Raw genomic sequence first — 25,168 nt, 5'->3', positions numbered from 1 at the left:
CTTTACTATCAGCAAATGGCTTTGGATTTAATAGTGTAATAGTTCAATGGACTTTAATTTCAGTTAATGTGATATCATGTAATACTGGTAGGACTAATTTAGTTAATGAACATTATGTTCTGTGTACCTCTTTCTTTTATTCAAGTTTCATAAAACATATCACATCCTTTTGTTCCTTGGCTTAGCAAGCTGGGCATTCTGGGGAGACATTGGCTCTTTCTGATTTCTGTGGCACATTTGGAGACTGCATTGTCGAAACTAATGTAGACACATGATTAGTTTAGTTCGGCTTTTTCCTTTTTCGGTGGTGTTTTTGAAAATTCCAATTAGCAGGAGCCTTTGCTTTCGGTAAACCTTATTATGAAAACTCTATTTTCTTTAAAAATTAACAAAAACCTGTCACAAAAATTAGGAATTAAGATTCCTTCTTTGTTGACACAGTAGCCTGGTAACTAAATTTAGGGGAACTAAACTGCATTAAGTTTCAGAAACTAATAATCATACAGTCGAGAAAAGGAACTTCTACACAACCTGTGCTCTGTCAGAGTAATTTAATTAGAGGTAGTGATATTTCAGTGTAATTTGTTAATGGGCACATTCTGAAAAAAGAAAAAAGAATAATTCTGCTTGAGCACCGATAATTTTATATATTTTAGGTGAAATCTGCCCCCCAAAAAAGGGGGGGGGGTTCATTGAATTTCATGCAGAGAGATGCCTGGAGGAAGAATATCGGTGAAGTGAAAAACAGCTTTAAATTTGTTAAGTTATTAGAATGCATACAAGGGAGAATGCAATAATCTTACTGCTTTTCCAGTAGTTTAATACATAAAATTACATGCATATCATTATCAGACTACTGAAAATCTAAATTTCATATTTTTGATGTCATAATCATTCTTCTATATCATTCCTACCGCTTGTTTTGATTTTTTTTCAATTTCATATCAGAGAAGAATATCGTAGCTCTGCTCCTTTCTTTCATTTGTGGCAACTTGTATATAGATGTTCGTTAAATATTACGTGACTTTACCTAGACAGGAAATGAAATAACTCCTTCTCTAAGAGATTGATTACGTTTTACAGAACATCATAATAAAACTTTTCTCTTTCAGTGGAAAAATACCAAGAGTTTTAGGAATAAGAAATTTTGTTTGTTTTGTTTTGTTTTTAATTTGAGAGAGAGAGAGCCTGAGTGGTGGAGGGGGTCAGAAGGAGAGAGAAAAAATCTTAAGCAGGCTCCACACTCAGCATGGAGCCAGTTTTGGGGCTTGATCCCATGACCCTGGGATCATGACCTGAGCCAAAATCAAGAGTCGGATACTTAACCAACCGAGCTACCCAGGTTCCCCGAGAGATATTTTTGTTTTATTCCACAATATGTTTGATTCCAATTTATTTTATTTTATAGACACTTCACCCTAGTTCTACTGTATTGAGAGTGTTTTAGGTCACTGAAGTTGAGGTTATATCATACCTGATAGGCTGGAACGTGCTGCAGGAACAATTCATCAATTTCTGTTTCACGTGCAGTCCATTGTGGAACAGGTACCCTCCAGGAAAGCTCTCTATGGGGTGACTCGCTCATCCTGGGGGTTTCAGTCTTGTATTATCCACGTTTAACACTTTCTTTCATAATTGCCACTGCTGGGAAAGAGGATATCCACTTTTAGAGGTTTCTGCTGAGAAGTGATATCTGTCACTTCAGTCTTCAGATTTTATTGGCCAAAGCAAACCAGATAGTCATAACTAAGGTCAAGGGAGATGAGAAGTGTCATCTTTCTGCATGTCCAGGAAGGGGAAAAAAACTGAAAATATTGGTGACCATTAGTAATGCCTACCTCAACCTTACTATTTCAGAAGTATGGCAAAATAAATCAGTGTTTCCCAGTCCATTGTCAAAAATGGAGTACAGTTGTGCTACAGGTACACATGGTTGAACTTGTTTATATTGTTAACAAATGTGAAGGCGTTTTTATAATAAAACAGTTCACAACAGTTAACATTATATTTGAATGCTCTTTTATGGCTTTCTCTAAGAACTTCCTGACAAGTTTTTATTACTTTTATCATTTTCTGCTTGAGTAAGACTCATGTAGACCCAAGTCTACACATAGCATCTCCCCAGATCTTATTGACCAAGAATTCGCCAATGGAGCTAGCACCAACATGTCCCCTTTCCCACGGAATCCTCCCAGTTATCTGGCTAGACTTTTGAATGTTTATTTATTTTGAGAGAGAGAAAGAACACACACATCCGAGTGGGGGAGGAGCAGAGAGAGGGAGACAGAGAACCCCGAGCAAGCTCCATACCCAGCACAGAGCCTAACACAGGGCTTCATCTCACGAACTTTGGGATCATGACCTGAGCCTACGTCAAGAGCCGGATGCTCAACCCACTGAGCCACCCAGGTGCCCCCTTTGTAAATGTTTATTTATTTATTTATTTTGAGAGAGAGAGGTCATTACTTTTGTATCAATGTGTTTATCCCAAGTGAAGATTTTATATGACTGTTTATTTTTTTGCAAGTATTAATTTAATTATCTTTTCCATTTCATGTGCTTTTATTGTTTGTTCATAGTTTTCCCTGTTTAATTCTAAAATAGAAGGTATGAATAAATTTTTAAGGTACCAAAGAATCATTAATTTTATTAATTTTCTCAATTATTACTTACTCTCTCCATCTTTTTCTATTTTTCCTCTTTCTACTTTTGCTAATTTTCCTTCCTTCCTATTGGATTTCAAGGTTAAAAATCAAAATCTTATTTTTGATGGAAATCAGTAATTTTTGTGTCATTTTTAGAATTAATGTGTATATACTGTATTAAGATTTATATAGGTTTTTAGAAACAAATCCCTTAGAATTAAGTTAGGTGTTTTTTCTGGACATAAAATTTACTGAATTATTAAAGAGGGCTATAGTTTCCAGAAATTGATTGTTTTCGACATATTTTTTGATGATCTAGAAATATAGTGAACAAATTTTTGTACACTTTGTATACCCTTTAAATGAAGTGAAAGTGAATATATTCCATATTGTAATTTAAATTATAGTATGTTTAATTATTCAAGTTTTTCATATATTTATTTTAAAGTACCTGAAAAATGCAGACCTTACATAGAATGCATATCATATATATTTATTTATATATCTTTTATTATTTTATATAATTAGATAATATTAATAATTTACTAAATTATATATATATTACACGTATATTATATGTTATTTTACAAATGAATTTCTAAAGCTGAACATGCCACAGTCTGTTTTTAGATGTGATTTGTACATATGCTTACTTTCCCAGCCCAATGGATAATTTGGGATAAAAGCTGGAAAGACTTCAGAGTCACAAGAACCCCCTCAAATGTGTAAGATATTAATAAGATAATATAACAATGATTTCCTCAGAGGGGCGACTGGGTGGCTCAGTCGGTTGAGCATCCAACTCTTGATTTCAGCTCAGGTCATGAACTCTAGGTTGTGAGATCGAGTCCCATGTTGGGCTCTGTGCTGGGTGTGGAGCCTGCTTGGGATTTTCTCTCTCGCTCTCTCTCTGCCCTTCCTCTGCTCTCTCTCTCTCTCTCTTTCTCTAAAAATAAATAAATAAATAAAGATTTTAAAAAATAATGATTCCCTCGGGTTGGGATTCATGTCTTATAACTATTCTCACACTTGGTCTAAACATTTTACTTAATGCAAAGAGATCAAGTGAAGCCACACGCAGGACACATTTTGTGAGAACTGTATCCCCACACAGCCATTTTAGGCAGATGAAATTTTTTACTCTCTTAAGCAGAAAGTAAGAACATTTTTGATGAGATTGAGTGCAACACTATATGATCAAGCTCTTAAAGTCATTTATAACATTTCATATTAAATGCTTTAAGCCAAATACCTTACACAGATGCAGAATTCCTTGTTTTACCAGCCTATATATCCCTCATCGACGGTAGGAGAAATAGAAAATGAGTCACTTTTGAATAATACACGTAGGAGGGGTAGTGAGGACACGTCACACATCGCAGTGACAGCACTAGTCAAAAAGATTAAATCAAAAAGGTTATCATTGCATGTTGATGCCTTTAAGGAATTAATAAATATGTTAGTTAATAGCAGTGGTTAGAATCCTTGAAGAGCATTATTTATTCTGGAAGAAAAAGGAAAACAAACTTCCATAAATTGTATATTCAAGGAGACAAATAAGTATTTTACAGCAAGATGTTAAGCAAATATTACGTGAGGCCAATGTCTTGGCCCTGATGCCTTGAAGGTTATAAAAGCTGTAAATGGCATGGAGATAGAAAAACCAAAGGGTTTAATCTGAGAATCTCAAGATTCTGTTAGTTTTACTCACATAGAAGCTCTTGTACATAAAAGATTGCTCATAAATCTTTTATCCACATAAATTGGAATTATGAAAATAAATGGCTATAGCTCTGTGCAAAGATAAGGGAATACCATATTTGCAGATCTCTACCAAGTGCACAAGCTATCCAAAAGACCCCTTTTTTTTTCCAAAGGTCTGTCAGCTAATAGAAAAATGATTGTGTGTTTGAATGTTGTTCACTGCAGATTTGTTGAAGGAGAGTTATTCACTTGAAAAAATAGCTTACTTAACTGACATTTTGGAGCACCCGAATGAACTTAATTGAAAACTGCAAAGGCCGTGTAAAAAATATTACAGACAGTCACAGAGTTTATGGGTTTGAAGAGAAAATTCACCTCCAGAAAAGGATTAAAGTGGTTCATTTGTGATATTTAGTTGGTGTTCTATTTTAAAACCTGGAGAAAAATTATTGAGACTATTAGAATACACCATACCTGTGTATTCTTGAAGTAAAGCTTTTATCATTATTTTAAAATATTAATATGAAAAAAAATTTTGAAAAGCTTTTGAATTTCCACAAGGAATTTCAGTGTCATATCTGTCAGTGCAAGAAAAGGAAGGACCATGAAATTTAATAAACATATTCCTCGTGGTTCACAACAAGAAAGAACTTTCTGTCAAGTGGAGAAAAAGTGATGAATTCGTTGCTATCATTTGCTACCATCAACTTTTGTGAGTAAAGCTTTCATTGCTGGTAATTATCAAGAGTCTGATATCCAAATCATAAAACTTGTTACAATAAAGGTCTTCCATGAAAACAAGCTCAAATTTGTCATTAAAGATTTTTAAAGTAGTTTGGAAGTGTTATGTATATTGAAGAGTCAATATGTGTACTAATATTGACTCGATATTTCCTTTTTCTTACTATAATTGTGTGTTATAAAGAAAATGTAATGACTTTTTCCGCCAAGGTCCATATGGACATTCCCGCACTACTTTTACTGGACCCCCATTGTACAAGTGCGGAGAGCGTTAGTTCCCTCTGAAATGGCTACTCAAGTGTTTAAGGAAGAATTGCTCCTCAGAATGAAACTCAGTAAGGGCCTGGGGTGACAAAAGAATATCTAAGCAGGTTTTTCAGATTTGTAAGTGAAATCGCCACTTGGTAACCATTCTCTGTTGGAATCTGTAAGTAAAATCACCGTGAAAATCCCTACTGTTGAGACATCTCCTCCCTATCTTCCCAGCTCTCATTTATTCATTTAGATGTTAAGTTCATTAATTAAGATTGCTCTTTGCCTGTGGAGGGAGAACTTTTCTCAGCACTTTGAAACTATTTCTGTCTTATTAGTATGCTTTCAAAAATAGCAATTAATGTGGAAAAAAAGCAATTTTAAAGGCAAAGGCATATTTAGCCTCAAAAATATTTTGCAGTGTTCTTTTATAATTGTGTTCTAAATATGGCATGATGTTTTACTTGAGCAAAAATTATAAGCCATATGTGAGCATTTTGCACACTTTCATTTATATGGTTTATGCAGTGCTATTAAATGGTAATGCATTTAATATATAAGATCTGTGGTTTCCTGTTAATATTTTATAAAGATATTATGGCTTTATGGTTAGCATTAATTTGAGGTATTGCTTTAAGAGTCAAAAAGTACTTTAAAATAATTATTTCCCTGATGTTTAATTTTGTATTAACCATGTTAACAAAGTTTTATGGCGGCTAGAACACAATAACTACATATTATGTATGTAAACTATGCAATAGCTCTAATAATAAATTTCTCGTTTAATATTGTAATGTTTTTAGGCACATTTATTTGTGTGTAGAGTTGTTTTAAATTTGAATAATCCTGTGGATCAAGCCTGTTTTTTTAGTTGTCTAAGGAAATTTATTTCCTTCTCCTACATTATGAAATTCTGTTATTTCTAATTTGAGTTTTTTGAGCATTTAAGCAAAATTAATGTTTTAACGTAAGGAAAATTGTTCTGTCAGAAAAATGAAATTTCCAAGTTCTTGATTGTTCTTAAAATAATAGAATTTCTGCTTTATTACATTGCCTAGTAAGAGACTATGACTTTTGTGAAACACCACCTCAATATCTCCATACCTAAGGTGTTTATGTCAAGTATCGATTCAGTTCTAGAACTCCAACTAATACCACTTTTTCCAGTGATACATTAAGAGTAACTAAAGCCCATAGTTTATGTTAGGATTCACTCTGTGTTGTGCAATTCCTTGAGTTCTGACAAATGCATAATGTCATGTGCCCACCATTAACACGATTGTAGAAGAGTTTCACCATTAAGGATATATTTTAATTTAAAATAAACGTATCATCACCTTTGTTTTAAAACCCGTATGTTAAAAAATGATTACACTGCTGCATGTTTTGGAAGATAAAAGTTGAAAGTTGTACTCGTTACGCTATTTGGAATTCTTTTACTTACCATTTATTAGGAGAACAGGTTAGTTTTTAAAGTTTATGTATTTATTTTGAGAGAGAGTACATGGGAATGGGGGAGGGGCAGAGAGAGAGGGAGAGAAAGAGAGGGAATCCCACACAGGCTCTGCACTGTCAGAGCGGAGCTCTACCTCAGGCCTGAACTCACAAACTGTCAAACTGTGAGATCATGACCTGAGCCAAAATCAAGTGTTGGATGCTTAGCCAACTGAGCCACCCAGGCCCCTCAGGAGAATGTTTTCATAACAGGAACAGTTTGGTTCCAGTGAACTATGGATTTCTTCTAACAGCAACATGTCTATGATATTTGCCTTATTTTCCTCTTCTTGAAACTGAAATTTTAAATCTAATTTTAGTAATTCAGCCATGCCTCTTGAATATCTCTTTCTTCTTTCTTCCTTTCAAATGGCTTCTAACCACTCTCTTTTCTATTTTCAACCAGTTTTTTTGTACATGTTTTGTCATAGTCCTCCTGAAAACTCCCCTGAAATGCTATAAATTAGAAGTAAATTTAATTTAATAATTTAATTTAATAATTTAATTTAATAATTAATAACTTAATTTGTAAATGATATTAATGCTGTAACTAAGATTCTATAACATAGCCATTTTCTACTGTTTTTTTTCCATAATCCTCTTGAGTAAGTTTCAGTGAGTGGTTGGTTCAAGAAGAAAATTTTGTCAAATTTGAGAAAATATGTTTAGGTGCATCTAAGTTGTAAGTGGAACAAAATAACAGAAAATAAACACTGACCAGTGGTTAAGAGATGAAATCCATGCAGGGCACTTGCGTGGCTCAGTTGGTTGAGCGTCTGACTTCAGCTCAGGTCATGATGTCACAGTTCATGAGTTCGAGCCCCATGTTGGGCTCTGTGCTGACAGCTCAGAGCCTGGAACCTGCTTCAGAGTCTGTGTATGTCTCTCTCTCTCTCTCTCTCTCTCTCTCTCTCTCTCTCTGCCCCTCCTCTGCTCACACTCTGTCCCTCAAAAAGAAATAAAAACATTAATTTTTTTTAAAATGGAATCTGTGCATTACCCATTGTATTAGACCACACATTGCATGGTTTAAACAACAGAAATTTATTTTCTCAGAATTCTGAAATTTAAGTTCAAAACCAAGGTGACAGCAAGTTTGATTTTTCTTAGGACCTTTCTCTGCTTGCACATGGCCACCTTCTTGCTGTGTCCTCACGTGGTCTGTCCTCCCTCGTGTCTATGTCCAAATTTCCTTTTCTTATAAGGACATTATAAGTCATATTGGATGAGATTTTTAAATCTTTTTTTAAATTTTTATTTATTAATTTTGGCAGTGCAAGCAGGGAAGGGGCAGAGAGAGAGAGAGGAAGGGGGAGAGAGAATCCCAAGCAGGCTCCACACTCGGCATGGAGCCTGTTGCGGGACTCAATCCCAAGACCCTGGGATCATGACCTGAGCCAAAATCAAGAGTTGGACACTTAACCAAGTAAGCCACCCAATTGCCCCTTAAATCTTAATTACCACTTTAAAGACCAGTGCCTCCAATGATAGTCATATTCTAAGGTACTGGGAGTTAGTGCTTCAACATATGAATTTTGGGGAACACAGTTTAGTTCATAACATCCATTGAAATTGGTAAGCCCTTTAATTCGTGTGACTTGAAAACAGTGAAATGTGGTTATCATTGATTAAGCATGTCACCGTGCACTAGGCACTCCTCATGCATTAACTCAAAACCACAGGATGAAGTCAGGACTAATATGTCACAGAGAATTTTTTCAGTTGGCAATGAACTTATTGTCAGTTAAGGTGTTGATTCTAATGGTTGAATGCACAAAGGAAATTATGTAATGAAAAACATTTCTTTAAACCTGAACAATTCCCCCAAAAATGTTGCTTAGTTTAGTATTTGGGCAAATGCAAATTAACACTTGTTTTTAAAACCCAGAAGAATCTAATAACAGATTTATTAAACCAATTCACATTCGTTATAGGCTAGGAGCAGGGGTGACAGAAAACTAATTGACTTTAAATAACTCGCCTTTACGCAGCTTCCTTCAAAGTGTGTTCCCCAGGGTCAGATTCTCTGAGGTCAGCCACTTCTCATTCATAGGATATGCAGTGACCCTTTATAGGAAAAGACACATTTTCCCTTTCTTTGCCAATGCATTTTTCTTTAAAGGCCTTCCTTCCCTTTCCTGCATCATTCTGACACTGAATCCAAATAGGTAGCTGAGTACCTATTTTTTTTAATTTAATTTATTTTTTTTTCAGCGTTTTTATTTATTTTTGGGACAGAGAGAGACAGAGCATGAACGGGGGAGGGGCAGAGAGAGAGGGAGACACAGAATCGGAAACAGGCTCCAGGCTCCGAGCCATCAGCCCAGAGCCCGACGTGGGGCTCAAACCCACGGACCGCGAGATCGTGACCTGGCTGAAGTCGGACGCTCAACCGACTGCGCCACCCAGGCGCCCCTAATTTATTTTTTTAATTTACAATTCAAGGTAGTTAGCATATAGTGCAACAATGATTTCAGGAATAGATTCCTTAATGCCCCTTACCCATTTAGCACCCCCCCCACAACCCTTCCAGAAACCTTCTGTTTGTTCTTCATAATTTAAGAGTCTCTTATGGTTTGTCTCTCTCTCTCTCTGTTTTTATATTATTTTTGCTTCCCTTCCCTTATGTTCATCTGTTTTGTCTCTTAAAGTCCTCATATGAGTGACGTCATATGATATTTGTTTTTCTCTGACTAATTTCGCTTAGCATAATACCCTCTAGTTCCATCCACATAGTTGTGAATAGCAAGATGTCATTCTTTTCGATTGCCGGGTGATAGCTGAGTACCTATTTAACAGAATACTCTGTCATTGTAACAGTGAGCATGAATTTTCCTCTTCTGCCTGCCTCACACTTGCACCCCACCTTCAGGGGCTCCAGCTACCCCCCTATATGGGATATGTAGGGTCCACTCCAACTTAAGGACTTCTTTTTAATAATACTGGTTACTTTGGTACATTTGGAGATCCAGATGTGACATTATTCTCTTCACGAGCATTTGTTAAGCCTCTTTGTCATTTCTCTACTTTTATTGTTTACTAAAGCTTTAGGTTTCAATAACTTACGCGTCATGGATTTAGTTAGATTCCTTTGTGCTTTTGTAGAAGAATCACTAGGAGTCAGACACCCATGGGCACAGATGCCTCTCTGAATTTTCTGTCTCCATTTGTTGAACAGAAATAACAATTCCCACTTCAGGAAGTTCTTGCTGAGGCTAAAATAGCTAACCTAATCGTCAGTATCTTGTTCAGTGCCTGGCATACAACAAATATTAATTCATTTTCTTTCACTCCCAGCAACCTAAGTACATAGTCCAATTATTTAAAGTCCCTAAGTTTTTTGTTGTTGTTGTTGCAGAATGCTGTTGCTATAGCAGGCTGGACCTACTTCTATTTTCGAGTGTTTTGAAAAGTTGTAAGATATTCATCTATACAACTGGCCTGTGAATATTAAATGAGCATTTATACAGTCTCTGTCACTGCTAGGTGTCCCAGGAAACAAAAGAACCTAGACTCATTGCCAGGAAGCCAAAATGAGTTTACAGTCTACTTACAGAGAGAAGATGTAGTCACATGAAACCATTAATAACTAGACATTATTTATTATAATCACCATTCTAATAAAAATAAAGTGCTCATATGTGCTTCCATGGACACAAAATGTAAAAACAAATAAAAGTTAAAATTAAATTAAAATTCAAAATGTGAAGCCTTCCCAAATGAGGGCATCGGCTGCCATCTTTGAAAGGTCATCTAGTAGACCCATTAACCCCAAGTCATGGCCTGGCTCTGGAGCTGTGGCATGGAGAATGGGGGTGGAGGAGCTTTCTAGAAAAGATAGTGAGCATGGGGTGTGGGCTGCAGTGAGAGGGGGGAATGACTGAGAAATCTGATTGGGCAGAATATGTCTTAGAAGGTAATGCATGAAACACTAAAGGCACCAAGAGTGAGAAGAGCACTATATGATGAAAGCATACATATAATACTATGGATATTAAATGGGGAGGACACATGACTGAGCAACAGAGGTTTAGTCTAAGAGTAGATGCTCAATGACCTGGAACAGGAAGAACACCTCTAGGAGGCAGATACAAAAATCCAGGTGTGAAGTGATGAGGATCCACGCTAGAGTGGTAAAAATGAACCAAAAAAGTGCCGAAGATCTAATCAAGACTCTGTGTTTTTAAGTTCACAAATGCCTTTTTTGATATAAAAAAGGTACTTTTATACAGAAAGATGATAAAAGTCTTTCGTTTCGGTATCTCAGCAGGATTCCTCCAAACAATTTTACTTTTCATTTTGTCTTTAATAAAAGATTAGCAGTCGATGGCACTGCTCTGTAGAAGAGATCCTGTTTTTCACTTTTAAATCACATGGCAAGTAAGATAGGATAATAAGTATCTTTTGGGATACTTCTACTCCAAAGACAAATATTTGGGTTTAGCATAATTTAGCAGGAGATACAACTTTTATTTTCATTTTCAGATGTTTGTAAAATGAAGGATGATATATGTGGGGCTATGTGGGAAATAATATATTCACTAGTTAAAGTATTTTATTTCTGTTATCAAGGATTTTATGGTTACTAAGGGAAATAAGCATGCATGTTTTGGGGCTGTGATCTTGTGCACATCTCAGCGAATTTATATTAATGGAAACAAAAGAACTCATCAATATATACATATGGAGTGGGAGTTTGGAAAAATTTACTTAGATACTTAAAAATGCAAAAAGTAGTATATGATTATACTTTGCAATGTGTACAAATTTTTTTTAAGTTTATTTATTTATTTTGAGAGAGACAGAGAGAGAGTGCAAGTGGGAGAAGAGCAGAGAGAGGGGGGACAGGGGATCCAAAGCAGGCTCTGTGCTGAGAGCAGACAGCCCGATGCAAGGGCTCAAATTCACAGACCTAAGATCATGACCTGAGCTGAAGACAGATGCTTACCCAACTGAGCCACCTAGACACCTGTAATGTGTACCTATTACTTGCTTTCTAAATGTATCCTATGTAATTGTGTTTAAGATCTAACATTGTATGTTTACAGAAATTTAAAAAACGCTTTTTCTTTGATCCCTTCATGCTATTCCCATAGAACTTTTCCTCATAAAGAATGATTTAAGAAGTTCAAAAGAAATGATCTTCCTTAGAGAATATTTTTTTATTATTTTATAATTTTATTTTGGCTTGAGTATGTATAGTTCTACATTTCTAAGTATGTGGTATAACTTCTGTGTTGGTATCCAATGAGACATAAGCTGATTAACCTTTTAAGAAAGCATTCATTTTTTTTTCAATTTTAAGGCATTAAAGATAAAGATAAGTTACTAAAATCTTTTTGATTTTTTATTCTTAAGCCATAAGTATTTTTACTTAAAATTTATTTTGAGATATATCTTTATTTTTGTTTGAAAATTTATAAATTGTTACTGCTTCATAGAACTATTCTAAGCACCATGAAGACTAGAAATTGCAAATTATTCCCCTTTTAATTACTACTAAGGTCTTGTAATTTTAGAGCAAAGTGAGCATTCAACATTAATCAAAGTAATTGCTTTCTTCCTTTAAGAATTTCTTCAAAAATTATATATGAAGACTAAGTGCGAGGAAATGTGCAAGGTATACAAGATAACTAAGAAAATTTGTCCTGAAGTACCTCTCACAGTGAATGTCAGGAGTAGCTATAAAACTGTGACAGTAGAGGGGCATCTGGGTGGCTCAGTCAGTTAAGCGTCCAACTTTGGCTCAGGTCATGATCTCGCAGTTCGTGGGTTCGAGCCCCGCAACAGTCTCTGTGCTGACAGCTCAGAGCCTGGAGCCTGCTTTGGATTCTTTGTCTCCCTCTTTCTCTCTTCCCCTCCCCCCCCAAAAAAATAGATAAACTTAAAAAAAACTGTGATAATAGAGTTCAGATTACTACATGAAGACTGAGAACAAGAGATTGTGCCACTTTCAGTGACTCTGGAGCTGGGTGCTGAAGGATGAGTAGGAGTTTGTTAGGGAGTAGCAGATAATGTCATTGAGAGGCATGGGGGGAGAAAGCAGCTATAGCCAAGGGCCCAAGCTCCTGGGGAATGTGAAGGGTGGGGGAAGGCTTTGGAACAAGGAGATTCTGGGGTACAACTCAGCCCCACAATCTGATATTCTATAGTATGAGAATTCCTTTAATAATGTAAAAATAAAACTTTTGTGTTTTATACCTACTAAAACCTAAGCGGTTCATGGACTTAGTTAGACGTTAGGTGTTTCTGCCTTTGTATTATCGCTAGACTTACCTATTTATTATCTTTTACAGTAAAGTTCAGCAACTGCAATGGGAAAAGGAAAGTACAGTATGAAAGCAGTGAGCCAGCAGATTTTAAGGTGGATGAAGACGGCATGGTGTATGCCGTGAGAAGCTTTCCCCTCTCCTCCGAGCATGCGAAGTTCCTGATTTATGCCCAAGACAAAGAGACTCAGGAAAAGTGGCAAGTAGCAGTAAAATTGAGCCTCAAGCCAACCTTACCTGAGGATGCAGTGAAGGTGGAGTATCCAAATATGGCTTCGGAGCCATCTTCAAAAATCTGATTTATTCAGTTGGAACTAAATATGTACCTTGCTTTATACGTCACCTTGGCCAGTATTTGAATTTTCATCAACTTCAGTCACTTCAATAGTATTTTGTGGGTTTTTTTTTAATCTTACAAGATACTTAGACTAAATGTATATTTAAGCTATCTCAAACTGTGTTTGAAAGGGTTGTTTATACTTTGAGATTTAGAACTTAATTTAAAATTAGAAGTAGTTGTTTGCTTTAAATTTCTCAGAAGCTTTACAAGCTGTTAAATATAACCAGAAAATAAACAGTTCTTGGCAAGATGTCACCAGTCAAGTGTATTAAGTGGGAAGTACAGATACACAGTACAGTAGCAATAGAAAGCATTCCTAGCTAGGAATATGGGGTTTTTGTCTTGCCCCTGAATAATCAAATTGGGGAGTATGAATTATTTAAACTACGGACATAACTTTTAGGAATGATATACTCCCTCTGGTGGAAGCTGCTATAAGCCAAGATAAAATAAATAGATACACTTCCAACAAAAGTTACAGTTGGATTAAATGCAACAGACATTTATTGAGCACTTGTTTTGTATAAGTCACTATATTAGGAGTTTTAGTAAGACACAATAACGTCTTCAGTAAAGCTATGATAACATTAGTTATCTGATATTAGTTTCTGAATATTCTAGTTCGCGTTGAGTTAATTTGAAACAAATGAGGGGGCACCAGTCATCTATTTTGAAGTCCATAATTTCATGAAGTATAACTATTACATTTTGTATATTTATTGTACTTTGGGAGATAGGAATACACACATTCACTTCTGCTGTTTAATTGTAAATGTCTTATACACACCCATAATCAAATAGGAATAAGTATATCAGTGGAAAAGATAGCATTTTTCTCTTGCACCAACGCTCGACTTTCATTATATGAGATGTAGTTTATTAATCTGTTAACTGTTAAGGGGAATCATGTCATTTGGGGAATACAGAGTGAGAAGCTGGTAACTAATTGAGTGAAAAAACGCTTTTGTTGTTGATGATTCGCTGTGGTCCAGCAAACTAGCGTGGATATTTGCACTGAAGCAGTAAGGGCTAATGGCTAAAGTGTCTACAGATATAAGGGAAAACAGAAGAAAATGTTGACATCCAGCAGAGATTAATACCCAATGTGCAAAGTGGGTCATCTACAGCATCCATCATGGCTGACATAGGTTTAGAATAATTACAGCATTAATTCTGTGGGATTTAATAGGGTCATAAATATTTGAGACATGCCTTAGCAGTATGTATTAAACTTCTCCTGGAATTCAAATTATATTTTAGCACATCAAGATCTAAATTTAATGTACAGTAGCACATTACCTGAACTGTGGTTTAAACTAATGAGAGATATATAAAAGGGTACTATTAAATTGTGCTCAATATTAACTCCTATCTAAGATGGTTTATAGAAACTGCAAATAGTTTACACAGCTGTGCTACATAATAAATTGTTTGGAATTCAATTCTTCAATCGTCATGGTAGCCCCTAAATTTTATGGTGTTTTCTATTATTTTAATAGAGGGATGAGGAGAGGGCCTCCAGGCATATTTTCTTGTTCCTGACAGTGAACCCTTCACTGTCAGGTATCCATTGATATTGCTGTCCTTTCAGAAAATGTTTTTCCTAGTACTCAGCAATGTCTTGTTGTATTTTAATGGAAAGGAATCACAAGAAATTGAAGAAATAGTATTCCCAAGACAAGCGACTAAGCACAATGGCCACCTACAAAGGCAGAAGAGAGACTGGGTTATCCCTCCAATCAACTTGCCAGAAAATTCCAGAGGACCTTTTCCTCAAGAGCTTGTCAGGGTAGGCTGGCACAATTTTAATTGTCTCCATGGCATGGGTCAAGTATACGTTAGAAATGTTTTTGTCTGTTTTATCACAAGATAGAGTTAACAACATGTATTAAAACTATATGTTTGTGTGTAGATGAAATGTCTATAGTGTTGCAGAAAGCCTCTTTTTTTTAATTACCTCAGATTATTTATAGTGAGAGCTAGCTCTCTGTGGGTCCCATACACCATGAACGATAGAGTTTGTTGAATGTGTGAATATATAAGCCCTAACTCCAACATGTATCCACACCCGTACCATACCCTTTCTCACAACACACATACACATCTTCGCTTCCGTGTCTGAAAGCCATGCTCTCCATGATGATCTTTGCCCTCTATAGATAGCTTTTGAGCCAAAGAAGAAATAAAGGGACAATCATTGCTAAAAATGCCAGCACTGAGTGCATTTGAGAGTTCTTTAAAGAAAAAAGAAAATGACCTCTGATACCATTAACAGAATCCCTGGGACTGTGCAAAAACATAGGCTTTTATAAATCTGAGAAGTAATTTTTTCCGGTTACTCTAAATGCGTACCATCAGATGTAGAGAAAAAGAAATCACAGATATTCATACATGTTTAGTAAAATTAGCAACCCACTATTTATTGCAAAAGGAAAAGGACAGAGTTATTGTATATTGATTTATTAGAATGTACATTTGTGTGTGATTAATTTAGCGTTCCTATACCTACTTACTGAAAGTTGCACTTTTAATAAGTCATTTATTTGTATTGCATATTTTATTTTAATGCACATTATAATTTGATTTAACAATGAACAACATAGCCCCCAAATAAAGGTGTTTTTTTTTTTTATTTTTCTACTTTAATGGACAATAAGTTGAGAGAGAATTTTGTCTTCACAAGAAAATTAATAAACTGGATTCTGCTATTGGGTTAAGTATATTTACCTAATACATAAAGATCTGTTATTATCACCTGCCAAGGTATTGCCAGTTGACCCTTGTCTGTGCTATTCGTCATACTCCCTTTCTATATAGCCTGTTCCTGTGACTGCTCACCTATAAACTTATTTTTCCTGAGAACTGTTATATTTGGAGGAGAAAGCAGTGGGCCTATAGTGGGTATAATTTTTGAGAGTATAAAAACACATTTTAAAATCCTTTCTTGTATGTTTTGGTATTTATCTAAGAATTTTGAGTAATAGGTACCACCTTAAAATGACTTTGAAAGCTTTGGTTGCAGTGAATAATGTCAGTATAATACAAGTGCGGAAATCTGACTCCTAAACTCAACCATATCGGAGTTCTCACATAAGGCTGTTTCATACTGTGGCCTAACACAGTTCTTTCTTCTCCTAACTGATACAAAACGGTAAACAAGTTTTACTTTAATTAAATTGGACGCCTGTTCCTGTGTTAACTATTCTCACCTACAAGCTCCCTGGATAGAATATGATTCAGTTCAAACACTGACACTCCTTAATTTGGACTTCTTGCGCTGCTCCTAAGCGAGTGTTCTTTTAGATGTGAATGTTGCCCTCAGTCTTCCTGGTGATAGGTGATATCTCTTTTTGAAGCCTGTCACCAAGAAGCAAGGGTGAGAGAAACAGGACTGGTTTTCTGGGAAGAGATGCTGTAAATTTATAACTGAAAAAGGGCATAAGGTATGACAGGCCCTGTCTCTGATAATGAGCTCATTTAGTCTCTCATTTAATATGATTGTCTTCTTGATCCTCAGATCAGGTCCGATAGAGATAAAAACCTTTCACTACGGTATAGCGTGACGGGGCCAGGAGCTGACCAGCCTCCGACTGGTATCTTCATTATCAACCCCATCTCAGGCCAGCTGTCAGTAACCAAGCCTCTGGACCGTGAGCTGATAGCCCGGTTTCATGTAAGATATCAGCCAGCTGATGATCTGTTGTACTAATACTCTTCTGACTGTGTAGACTGTAACATTTGCCTCTTCTATTGGTCTTCATGCTTTGGTGCTGAGAGTTCGCGTACCAGAAATGTGCTTTGTAGCCTTTTCAATTTGTTGTAATAATTATTGTTTTATAGACTTGATGTGTACCATGGTAAAGAACAGTGCAAAGAAGAAAGTAAAATGGCGTAAAATATCATTACCCTTTACAAGTCGGTGTGGCTAAGAACTTACAAGAACAAATTCACGTGAAGGAAGTCAAAATTGTTGCGTGTAAATTATATGGAGATCACTTTTAATGACTGCATAATATTCCATTAAATGTATAGACTGTACTTTTTAAAGTATTTATTTATTTATTTTTGAGAAAGAGGGAAAGAAAGAGTGTGTGCAAGTGGAGGAGGGGCAGAGAGAGAGAATCCCAAGCAGGCTCCACGCTGTCAGCAAGGAGTCTGAAGTGGGGCTTGATCTCATGAACTATGAGATCATGACCTGAGTCATTACCAAGAGTTGAACGCTTAACCAACTGAGCCACCCAGGTGCCCCTATCTTATTATATGTCTTATGTTTGTTTTTATGTTCTTTATTTTTCTGTTTTATTCATTTTCTTACTGGGTTATCACAACTTTTTGTATACAATTATATGGTCATATTTTTAAATATAGTATATGTATATATTTGAAACTGATTTTTAATCATTTTAAATATTAATTGTAGTGAGTATTTTGAAACTCAAGAATTGCCTAATATTAATATAAATTCCACAAGGCATTTTTCATTTCTTTTTTTTTTTAGCCATGCTTGCACATTTCCTAGAACAAGATTTCAAATATTTTTTCATGACTTTAATATAGAAAACTAAGTTGGTCTTTATTACTTCTCCAATTTCTGCATGAATAACTAAAACTTTTAATGAAATTATCATTTTTAGACAATATATGCACATTATAAAAACTTTTAAAATAATGCAGTATTAATAAGAAAGTAAAAATGATTTGTAATTTCAGTACGTGGAACCAACCTTTTTCTTTTTTTTTTTAACACTTTAGTGATATGCTGCAAGATTTTTTCTTTGCATAGATTCATAAATGTATTTCGTTGAAATTGGCATCATTCTCGGAAACCCGCTTTTGTCACTCAGCAATCCTAAGATTCAGCATCTTTCCATGTCAATAAATAATTATCTATTTATGTCATCATTTTTGATTGCTTTATATTATTTTGTTGAATGAATGTAATGTAATTTTAGCTAATTGCCTATTGGTAGATATTTAGGTAATTTGGTTTATTTTATTCTATTTTGTAACTACAAATAATGTGGCAATGAACACTTGTCTGTACATTTTCCCATTATATCCTTGGAATAAATTCCTGAAATTGGAATTATTCTGATAAATATTGTGAAATTGTTCTCTAGAATGGTCGTATTATGTTGCAGTACCTACCCATTATATAGGAGATTTACTTTCTCCATACCATTATCAATTCTAGGCATTTATTTATTCAATATTATTTGAAAAAAAAAAAGATCTTAATGCTTTAAGTTGCCTAAGTTGAATATCTAATCGTAGTGAATTCCCTACTCCTGTGTTGAATTTTCTTTTGGATTCTTTACCTTTTGTTCTTCTTTCTTTTTTTTTTTTTTTTTTTTACTGTTAGGAACCTCTTAACAGTAAGGGATATTAATATTTAATTTGTCACATATTTTCCCCTTTTGTTGTTTGTTTTTAAGCTTTGTTAATAATTTTTACCCTACTATAGTTCATAGTTCTTGCATTGCAAAATTGTGTTTTTCAATTTTATCATACAATCTGGTTTTAGAGATGGTTGTTAAAAACCTTCTCTACCCCAAGATGCTAATCTACCCAATTTTCTTTTTTGTATGTATGTATGTATGTATTTAGCCTCTATATTTTTAACCTCTGTCGGGTTTATTTTACTAAAAGGAGAGAGGTATATATAGAACGACTTTGTTTTTCCTTTATAGTCAATTGTCCCATGTATTGAATTAGTATTCCCAGGAATTTATCATCTACACTTAGTCTTTCAAAACTTTTTATTCCACGTATATATGTGTTTGTTTCTAGATTCTTACTTTGCATAGTAACATATTTGTTGAATTTTTGCACTAAAAACTTTTTAAATTTTTTTAATGTTTATTTTTGAGAGAGACAGACAAAGCGGGAGTAGGGGAGGGGCAGAGAGAGAGGGAGACATAGAATCCAAAGCAGGCTCCAGGCTCTGAGCTGTCAGCACAGAGCCCATCGCAAGGCTCGAACCCACAAACAGTGAGATCATGACCTGAGCTGAAGTTGGATGCTTAACTGACTGAGCCACCCAGGTGCCCCTGCACTTGTAAAAACTTTTTAAATGATTGAAGTTTTGAAAATTATTAAAATATTGGTATGTAGTAGAGCAGGACTCCCCCTGATCTAAACATGTGAGTAAGTGTATGAGAAATTTAAAATGTTTTCAAGGGGCACCTGCCTGGCTCAGTCAGTGGAGCGTGCAACTCTTGATCTCAGGGTCATAAGTTTGAGCCCCACATTGGGTGCAAAAATTTAAAAAAATTAAACAACAGTGTTTTCTGCCTTGAATATTACTCAACACTCCCTTCTTCCAAAGGCCTTGATTGTTTCATCAACCAGTTCTTTTAAAATCCTTAAAGAAAAAGTAAATAAATAATAAATAAATAAAATCCTTAAGGAACATATAATGCTGACGCTTTTTATATTGGTCTAAAGGTTTAAGAAAGGAGTCAAACTTTCAAACCTTCCATAAAAACAAAATCTCATTAATACAGAAACTTGATAAAGATAGCACACAATAGACCAGTCTCTAATTAGACTAGTCTCAAATTTATGAATATAAATAATATCAATACAAAACTTCTAAATAATTCTTCCTGAATGAATTCTCATTATTTGAACTCCTGTGGGTAAGACCGGGAAATAAATATTTTCAGGTCAGTTTTGGGGCAAATTCTTCCTCTGCAGATTCTTACTGCCACCACATAATTAAGAGATACTAATAAAAAAAAAATAGACTCAATTATAGAATTGCAAGAATGTTTCAGTATTAAGACTCTATTAATGTAATATATTAAATAAGTGAAGGAAAAAAGGATTATTTTTATTGGTGTTGAAAGGCAATAATAAAATTTGCATTGCTTCATGTATTAAATAACTTCTAAATGAAGAAAAGGGGGATATGTTGATGCGTCTTTAACTTGAAGCCTACCCAACAGAAACCAACAGGCAACATCACCAGGAAAACCACAGAAGCATTCCAGTTAAAAAGAAACAATTCAATGGAGCACTACACAGCTATTGCAAAGAATGCAATGGATCTCTATGTGCTGGATTAAAAGATTTTGAGGATATTCTGCCAAGAGTAGCCAAGTGACTCTATTTATTTAAAGAGAAAAAGAAATGAAATATTTAGAATACCTGTAAAACTGAGAACTCGGGCTTGGGAGAGAACAACGGTCTTATATAATACGCAGGCACTTTTAATGTTTAAGAGTGACTTTACAATTAAAAAAAACAAACAAACAAAAACACCCAGTGTCAAAATTCCCTACACGCACCTAATTCTTTCTAAATTCTGTTCTGTTCTCTTAATCTTTACGACTACTCTGTGCCAGTACATTGTTAATTACCCGGACTCATATGTGTGGATTTAGCAAAAGGATTTGGGAACTGGACAGGACTGGCTTTTTCTGAAGCTCAATTTCTTCACCTTCAAGTACTTATCATTTCTGCCTTACTCTTTCATATATGGATTAAATGAGTTAAAATCCATACGACTCTGAGCACAATTCCTAGCAGACAGCATTTGCTGGCTTTTTACTACTATATCTATCCTAATCATATGAAGTTTGGCTAACTTAAATTTTGACGGGGAGAGTAGCTTTTTTTTCACTTTCTTGGTTCATTCTTGCTATTTTGGTAGTGCAGTCATTGTCTGTTTTTCTTCTCACTCGAGACATAAACCTGTTAAATAGTTTTGTCTTCTAATTACTTTTGCAGTTGAGGGCACACGCAGTGGATATTAACGGGAACCAAGTGGAGAACCCCATTGACATTGTCATCAATGTTATTGATATGAACGATAACAGACCAGAGTTCTTACACCAGGTTTGGAATGGGACAGTTCCTGAGGGGTCCAAGCCCGGTAAGTTTGAAAATCATAACTCCGAGATTCAGGAAATGCAGTGTAATACAGCACTGGGGTATAAGCAAAAGGAGAAATCATGTGAGCCTTTTTAGTGTTATCTTCTTTCATGCAAAATGATTTTAGGGAAAAAAGAAGGTAACTTAGGAAAAAACCCACTGAAGAGAGAAAACACTTCCCACCTTTGAAAAAGTACACACTACAGTATTTTCGGTTCTATAGTATAGGATCTATGGGTTCTTTCATTTGGCTGTGGTTCATAAAGTCAGGGCAGGAAAAAGTGAGCACCAGAATACCAGTGGCTTTCCATTCATAAAGTGCAGATTTTATCATATTAGTCGGAGCAGCACGTGAAACGCAGTCAGAGAGTCTGAAAGGTAGTTGGTATTCCTGGGGCCAGGCAGTGAGGTAAAGCCAAAAGCGGAAAGGGGACTGGAGGCAGCTGTGATCGCTGCCCTGTGGACACACTGGTTATTTACTTGTGCATGACCCGAATGTCTTCTGCAGCCTGCGCTTTTCAGCTTAGTGTCATGGAAAGTGTCCTAGCCTAGAAGCAGCGATTGCCAAAGCTTCTCGCCATTGTGAAGTGGTGTTTGACTAAGATTTTCGATTCTTGTACTGAAAACACTGTAGACTTCAGAAGAGCAAGCCTAGGGGGGGCCGGTTTAGTTTGAAAAACTAGTGGACATGAAAATCCGTTCAGAGAGAGATGGGAAAAGGAGAGAGGGTTTCTCCAACCTTCCTGAGTGATTTGGTGTTTAGAGGGACTTCATTAGCTATATTATTATTATTATTATTATTATTATTATTATTATTATTTTGATTTTGTATTAAAAAAAGCCTCAATATTTAAAATTGTGCTACATATTATCCTTGCCGTCTATATCAATTTTTACCGGTAGCTCTCATGCATATGCCCGATTTATGCGTATAACCGAATATGCTTTTACTGGCATTTTTTTCTCGATCCAAATGCGCTTGTCTGTATCCTCAGAAAGGAAGAAGAGGTGGGGGTGAGGGGAGCCACAGGGGAGGACAGGACTCTGCGGGAAGTTCAACCATCTGTGGCTCCTTCTGAGTCACATTCTGGAGTAGCTTTCTTTGGTATTTTAAAATACTATAAAATCAAAGAATATTAAACGTATCCTTACTAAAACACAAGTCTTATCCACATATTCTAGAGATAAAGTTTTTTTAACATGGGGAAAATTTTTTTTGGTTTAATCATTTATTTTTTTCCTCTGTTATTTCTATTAAAAAGTACTGCTTCACAAAGATTGTCAAAAGTAAACCATTAAAGATATATTTATTATGCATTTCATCATGAATTTCCATTAAAGCCCCCCCCCCAAATAAAAGACTCAATCTTCATGAGAAGTAAAGACGCTTCATGCATATATTTCTTGTGGTTGTTCTGTAAGAATTTTGAGTTAAACTGCATTATAATCAGTATTTTGGCTCAACATCTGGGAACATATTTTTTTTTAACCATTCATTTGTTCATTCAACAAATGTTTATAGGGTCTGTGCTGTGTGCTGGGCACTTTTCCAGCCCTGTGGGGCTGTTCCGACCCTACTGGAGCTTACATTCTGGTAGGGGAGAAGAATAAAAGGAAGCAAGGAAATATGCAATGAAGTTTTTTTTTAAAAAATAATAAGGGTGTAGAGACGGCACATAATAAGAGCGTCTTGCTTAGAGGAGCAAACTCTGAAACGAGATTTGAATAATGTGGTCAAGACTTTGTGAATTCTGGGGCAAAACTATACCATGGAGAGGTTCTAAAGCAGAACTGGGCTTAGAGCACTCGTGAAGAAGGTAAGTTAGAGATGGAAAATTTTTTACTCCAGTTCTTCTAAATTTCCCACAGAACAGACCTTCCTAAATAGTAACTACTTTGCTCTCTGCTTCTAAATTACACAGTTTGTGTAGCTAGTTTGAACTTATTTGGTTCTGATGCTTTGTAGATTTCCTTTCCAAAATATCTAATAGTTGAAGTCCCTGAGTTTGTTACAGTGCTCTTGTAATCTCCTAGGAAATAACGAACCACAATGCCAAACCCCTATTCAATGTACCAAAACAGTAACGCATGGAATGATTCCTTATGACTTGAGTAAATGGAGTGTGCCTCGTTGTGCACACAGCTTACTTTCAGAAAGTGACTTAGGCATTGAGGAGAATCATGCTCAGTGTGTCATTTCTGATGTTACTGTATAGCAGAAGAAAATATGACATAGGAAAAGGTATCAGTGGTCATAAAATATGTTGCATTCTGTATTATTGTTTGCACTTTATATGAATAAAGGTCTGAAGTGATACTTTCTTTGAGTCGTAGAGTGAACTTGTCTTCTAAGTTATGGAAAAAATGAATCTTTATAAATGTATACATTTTTAATAGTTTTCCTTTCAAGAATTTAAACCGTGTTTTATATTTTTTAAAGTGAATACTGTTCTTATGGGTAGCATTTTTAATCAAGTCTAAATGATTAAATGTTTGTTTTGAAGAAGTAAAATGAAGATTGATCAAAAAGGCAAATATACCTTTGAGGTATATCTATTTAGGAGACCGAAGTGAAGGGTGACCATTCATTTTCCATGTATACTGTGTCTAGGGACATACGTGATGACAGTCACTGCTATTGATGCTGACGATCCAAACGCCCTAAACGGGATGTTGAGGTACAGAATCCTGTCCCAGGCTCCAAGCACCCCTTCGCCCAACATGTTTACAATCAACAATGAGACTGGTGATATTATCACCGTGGCAGCTGGACTTGATAGAGAAGTAAGCCAACCAAAAACTATTTGAATTTGTTTTTAATCATAAAGGTACGCGGTATCACATGCAGTTTATCTCCAGGTAATAACAAATCCACAGTATTATGCGACGTCAGTTTTTTTAAAGAACTCTTATGCTATTTTCTGCCGAACTTCACATTAGTTGAATTATGTATGCATACGGGATAAGTCATTGTTAGTCCATATAATAAATAGTGTGTAATCAACTAAGTTAATTAGATGCATCTGTATTTAACTTTTTTTTAATTCTTGGCATTTTCTCAGTTTTCCCTCACATTCAAAGGTTTTTGTGAAGAATTAAATTAAAAATCATGCCCAAATAATGTGTGCATGAATTTAGGATAAATTTTAACATTAATATTTTTGAGAGGCTACACATAACATGTGTGTGGTGGAGTGTTTGTAGTCTCTGTGGATAGACTGGTTTTGTTAAAGGAGATTATCACCTTTATTAAAACTTGCCCCTTAACTTTATGATTAACTTCCTGAGCAGGTTTGAAGACTAGCAATGACATTAATTCCACTGACAAGGCTTTAAAGTTGTAAATGGAGAAAAACAGACTTCTGGCATAATTTTTGTTGGAAAGGCATAAAATGTTGACAGCAGTGAAATACCATGTAGTGTCACAGTCTGAGAGGGAATGGGTATTTCGGTTAATTCCAAATGTTCATCTCACTGTGACAGACCTCAACCCACTGTCCTCTTACACACCTCGGAGTTTTTTGTTCATGTGATTCCTTCCACCAGGAATGCCTTGCACCTTTTTTTTTGATTTGGAACCTTCCAGTTCTTCATCTTCAGTTTAAGCCCCACTTATATCCTTTCCTGAAAACTCTGCCCCTAATGAATCTTTTACACTCCTTATTCTGTTCTGCCCATTTTCTTAAGAGATTCTCAAGGTCATTATTGACCATCAGTAGTCATTGTTTGAAGAATTATCAAAGTGCTAACACATAGACATTTGTGCTTTGTAGATTTCTGGCTGAGCCAGCTTTTATAGTAACGAGACCTCAGATTATGTATGTCAAAAGGAAACATTATACTTA

The 25,168-nt window shown here is 35.5% G+C and overlaps 1 protein-coding gene across 2 annotated transcripts in view; it reads left to right on the top strand.

Annotated features, from left to right (window-relative positions):
• CDH2 (cadherin 2) overlaps positions 1-25,168 on the top strand; it is a 214,504-nt gene that overhangs the window by 138,832 nt on the left and 50,504 nt on the right. For both annotated transcript variants that reach the window (XM_023241848.2, XM_006938831.5), the window contains exons 3-7: positions 13,133-13,359; positions 15,088-15,234; positions 16,963-17,118; positions 21,180-21,324; positions 23,935-24,107. In XM_023241848.2, coding sequence (XP_023097616.1) covers positions 13,133-13,359; positions 15,088-15,234; positions 16,963-17,118; positions 21,180-21,324; positions 23,935-24,107 — 848 coding nt within the window. The remainder of the gene's footprint in view (positions 1-13,132; positions 13,360-15,087; positions 15,235-16,962; positions 17,119-21,179; positions 21,325-23,934; positions 24,108-25,168) is intronic.

The sequence above is a fragment of the Felis catus genome, chromosome D3, assembly GCF_018350175.1.
Source record: "Felis catus isolate Fca126 chromosome D3, F.catus_Fca126_mat1.0, whole genome shotgun sequence".
Classification (NCBI taxonomy): domain Eukaryota; kingdom Metazoa; phylum Chordata; class Mammalia; order Carnivora; family Felidae; genus Felis; species Felis catus.
This window is presented reverse-complemented; position numbering and strand designations above follow the sequence as displayed.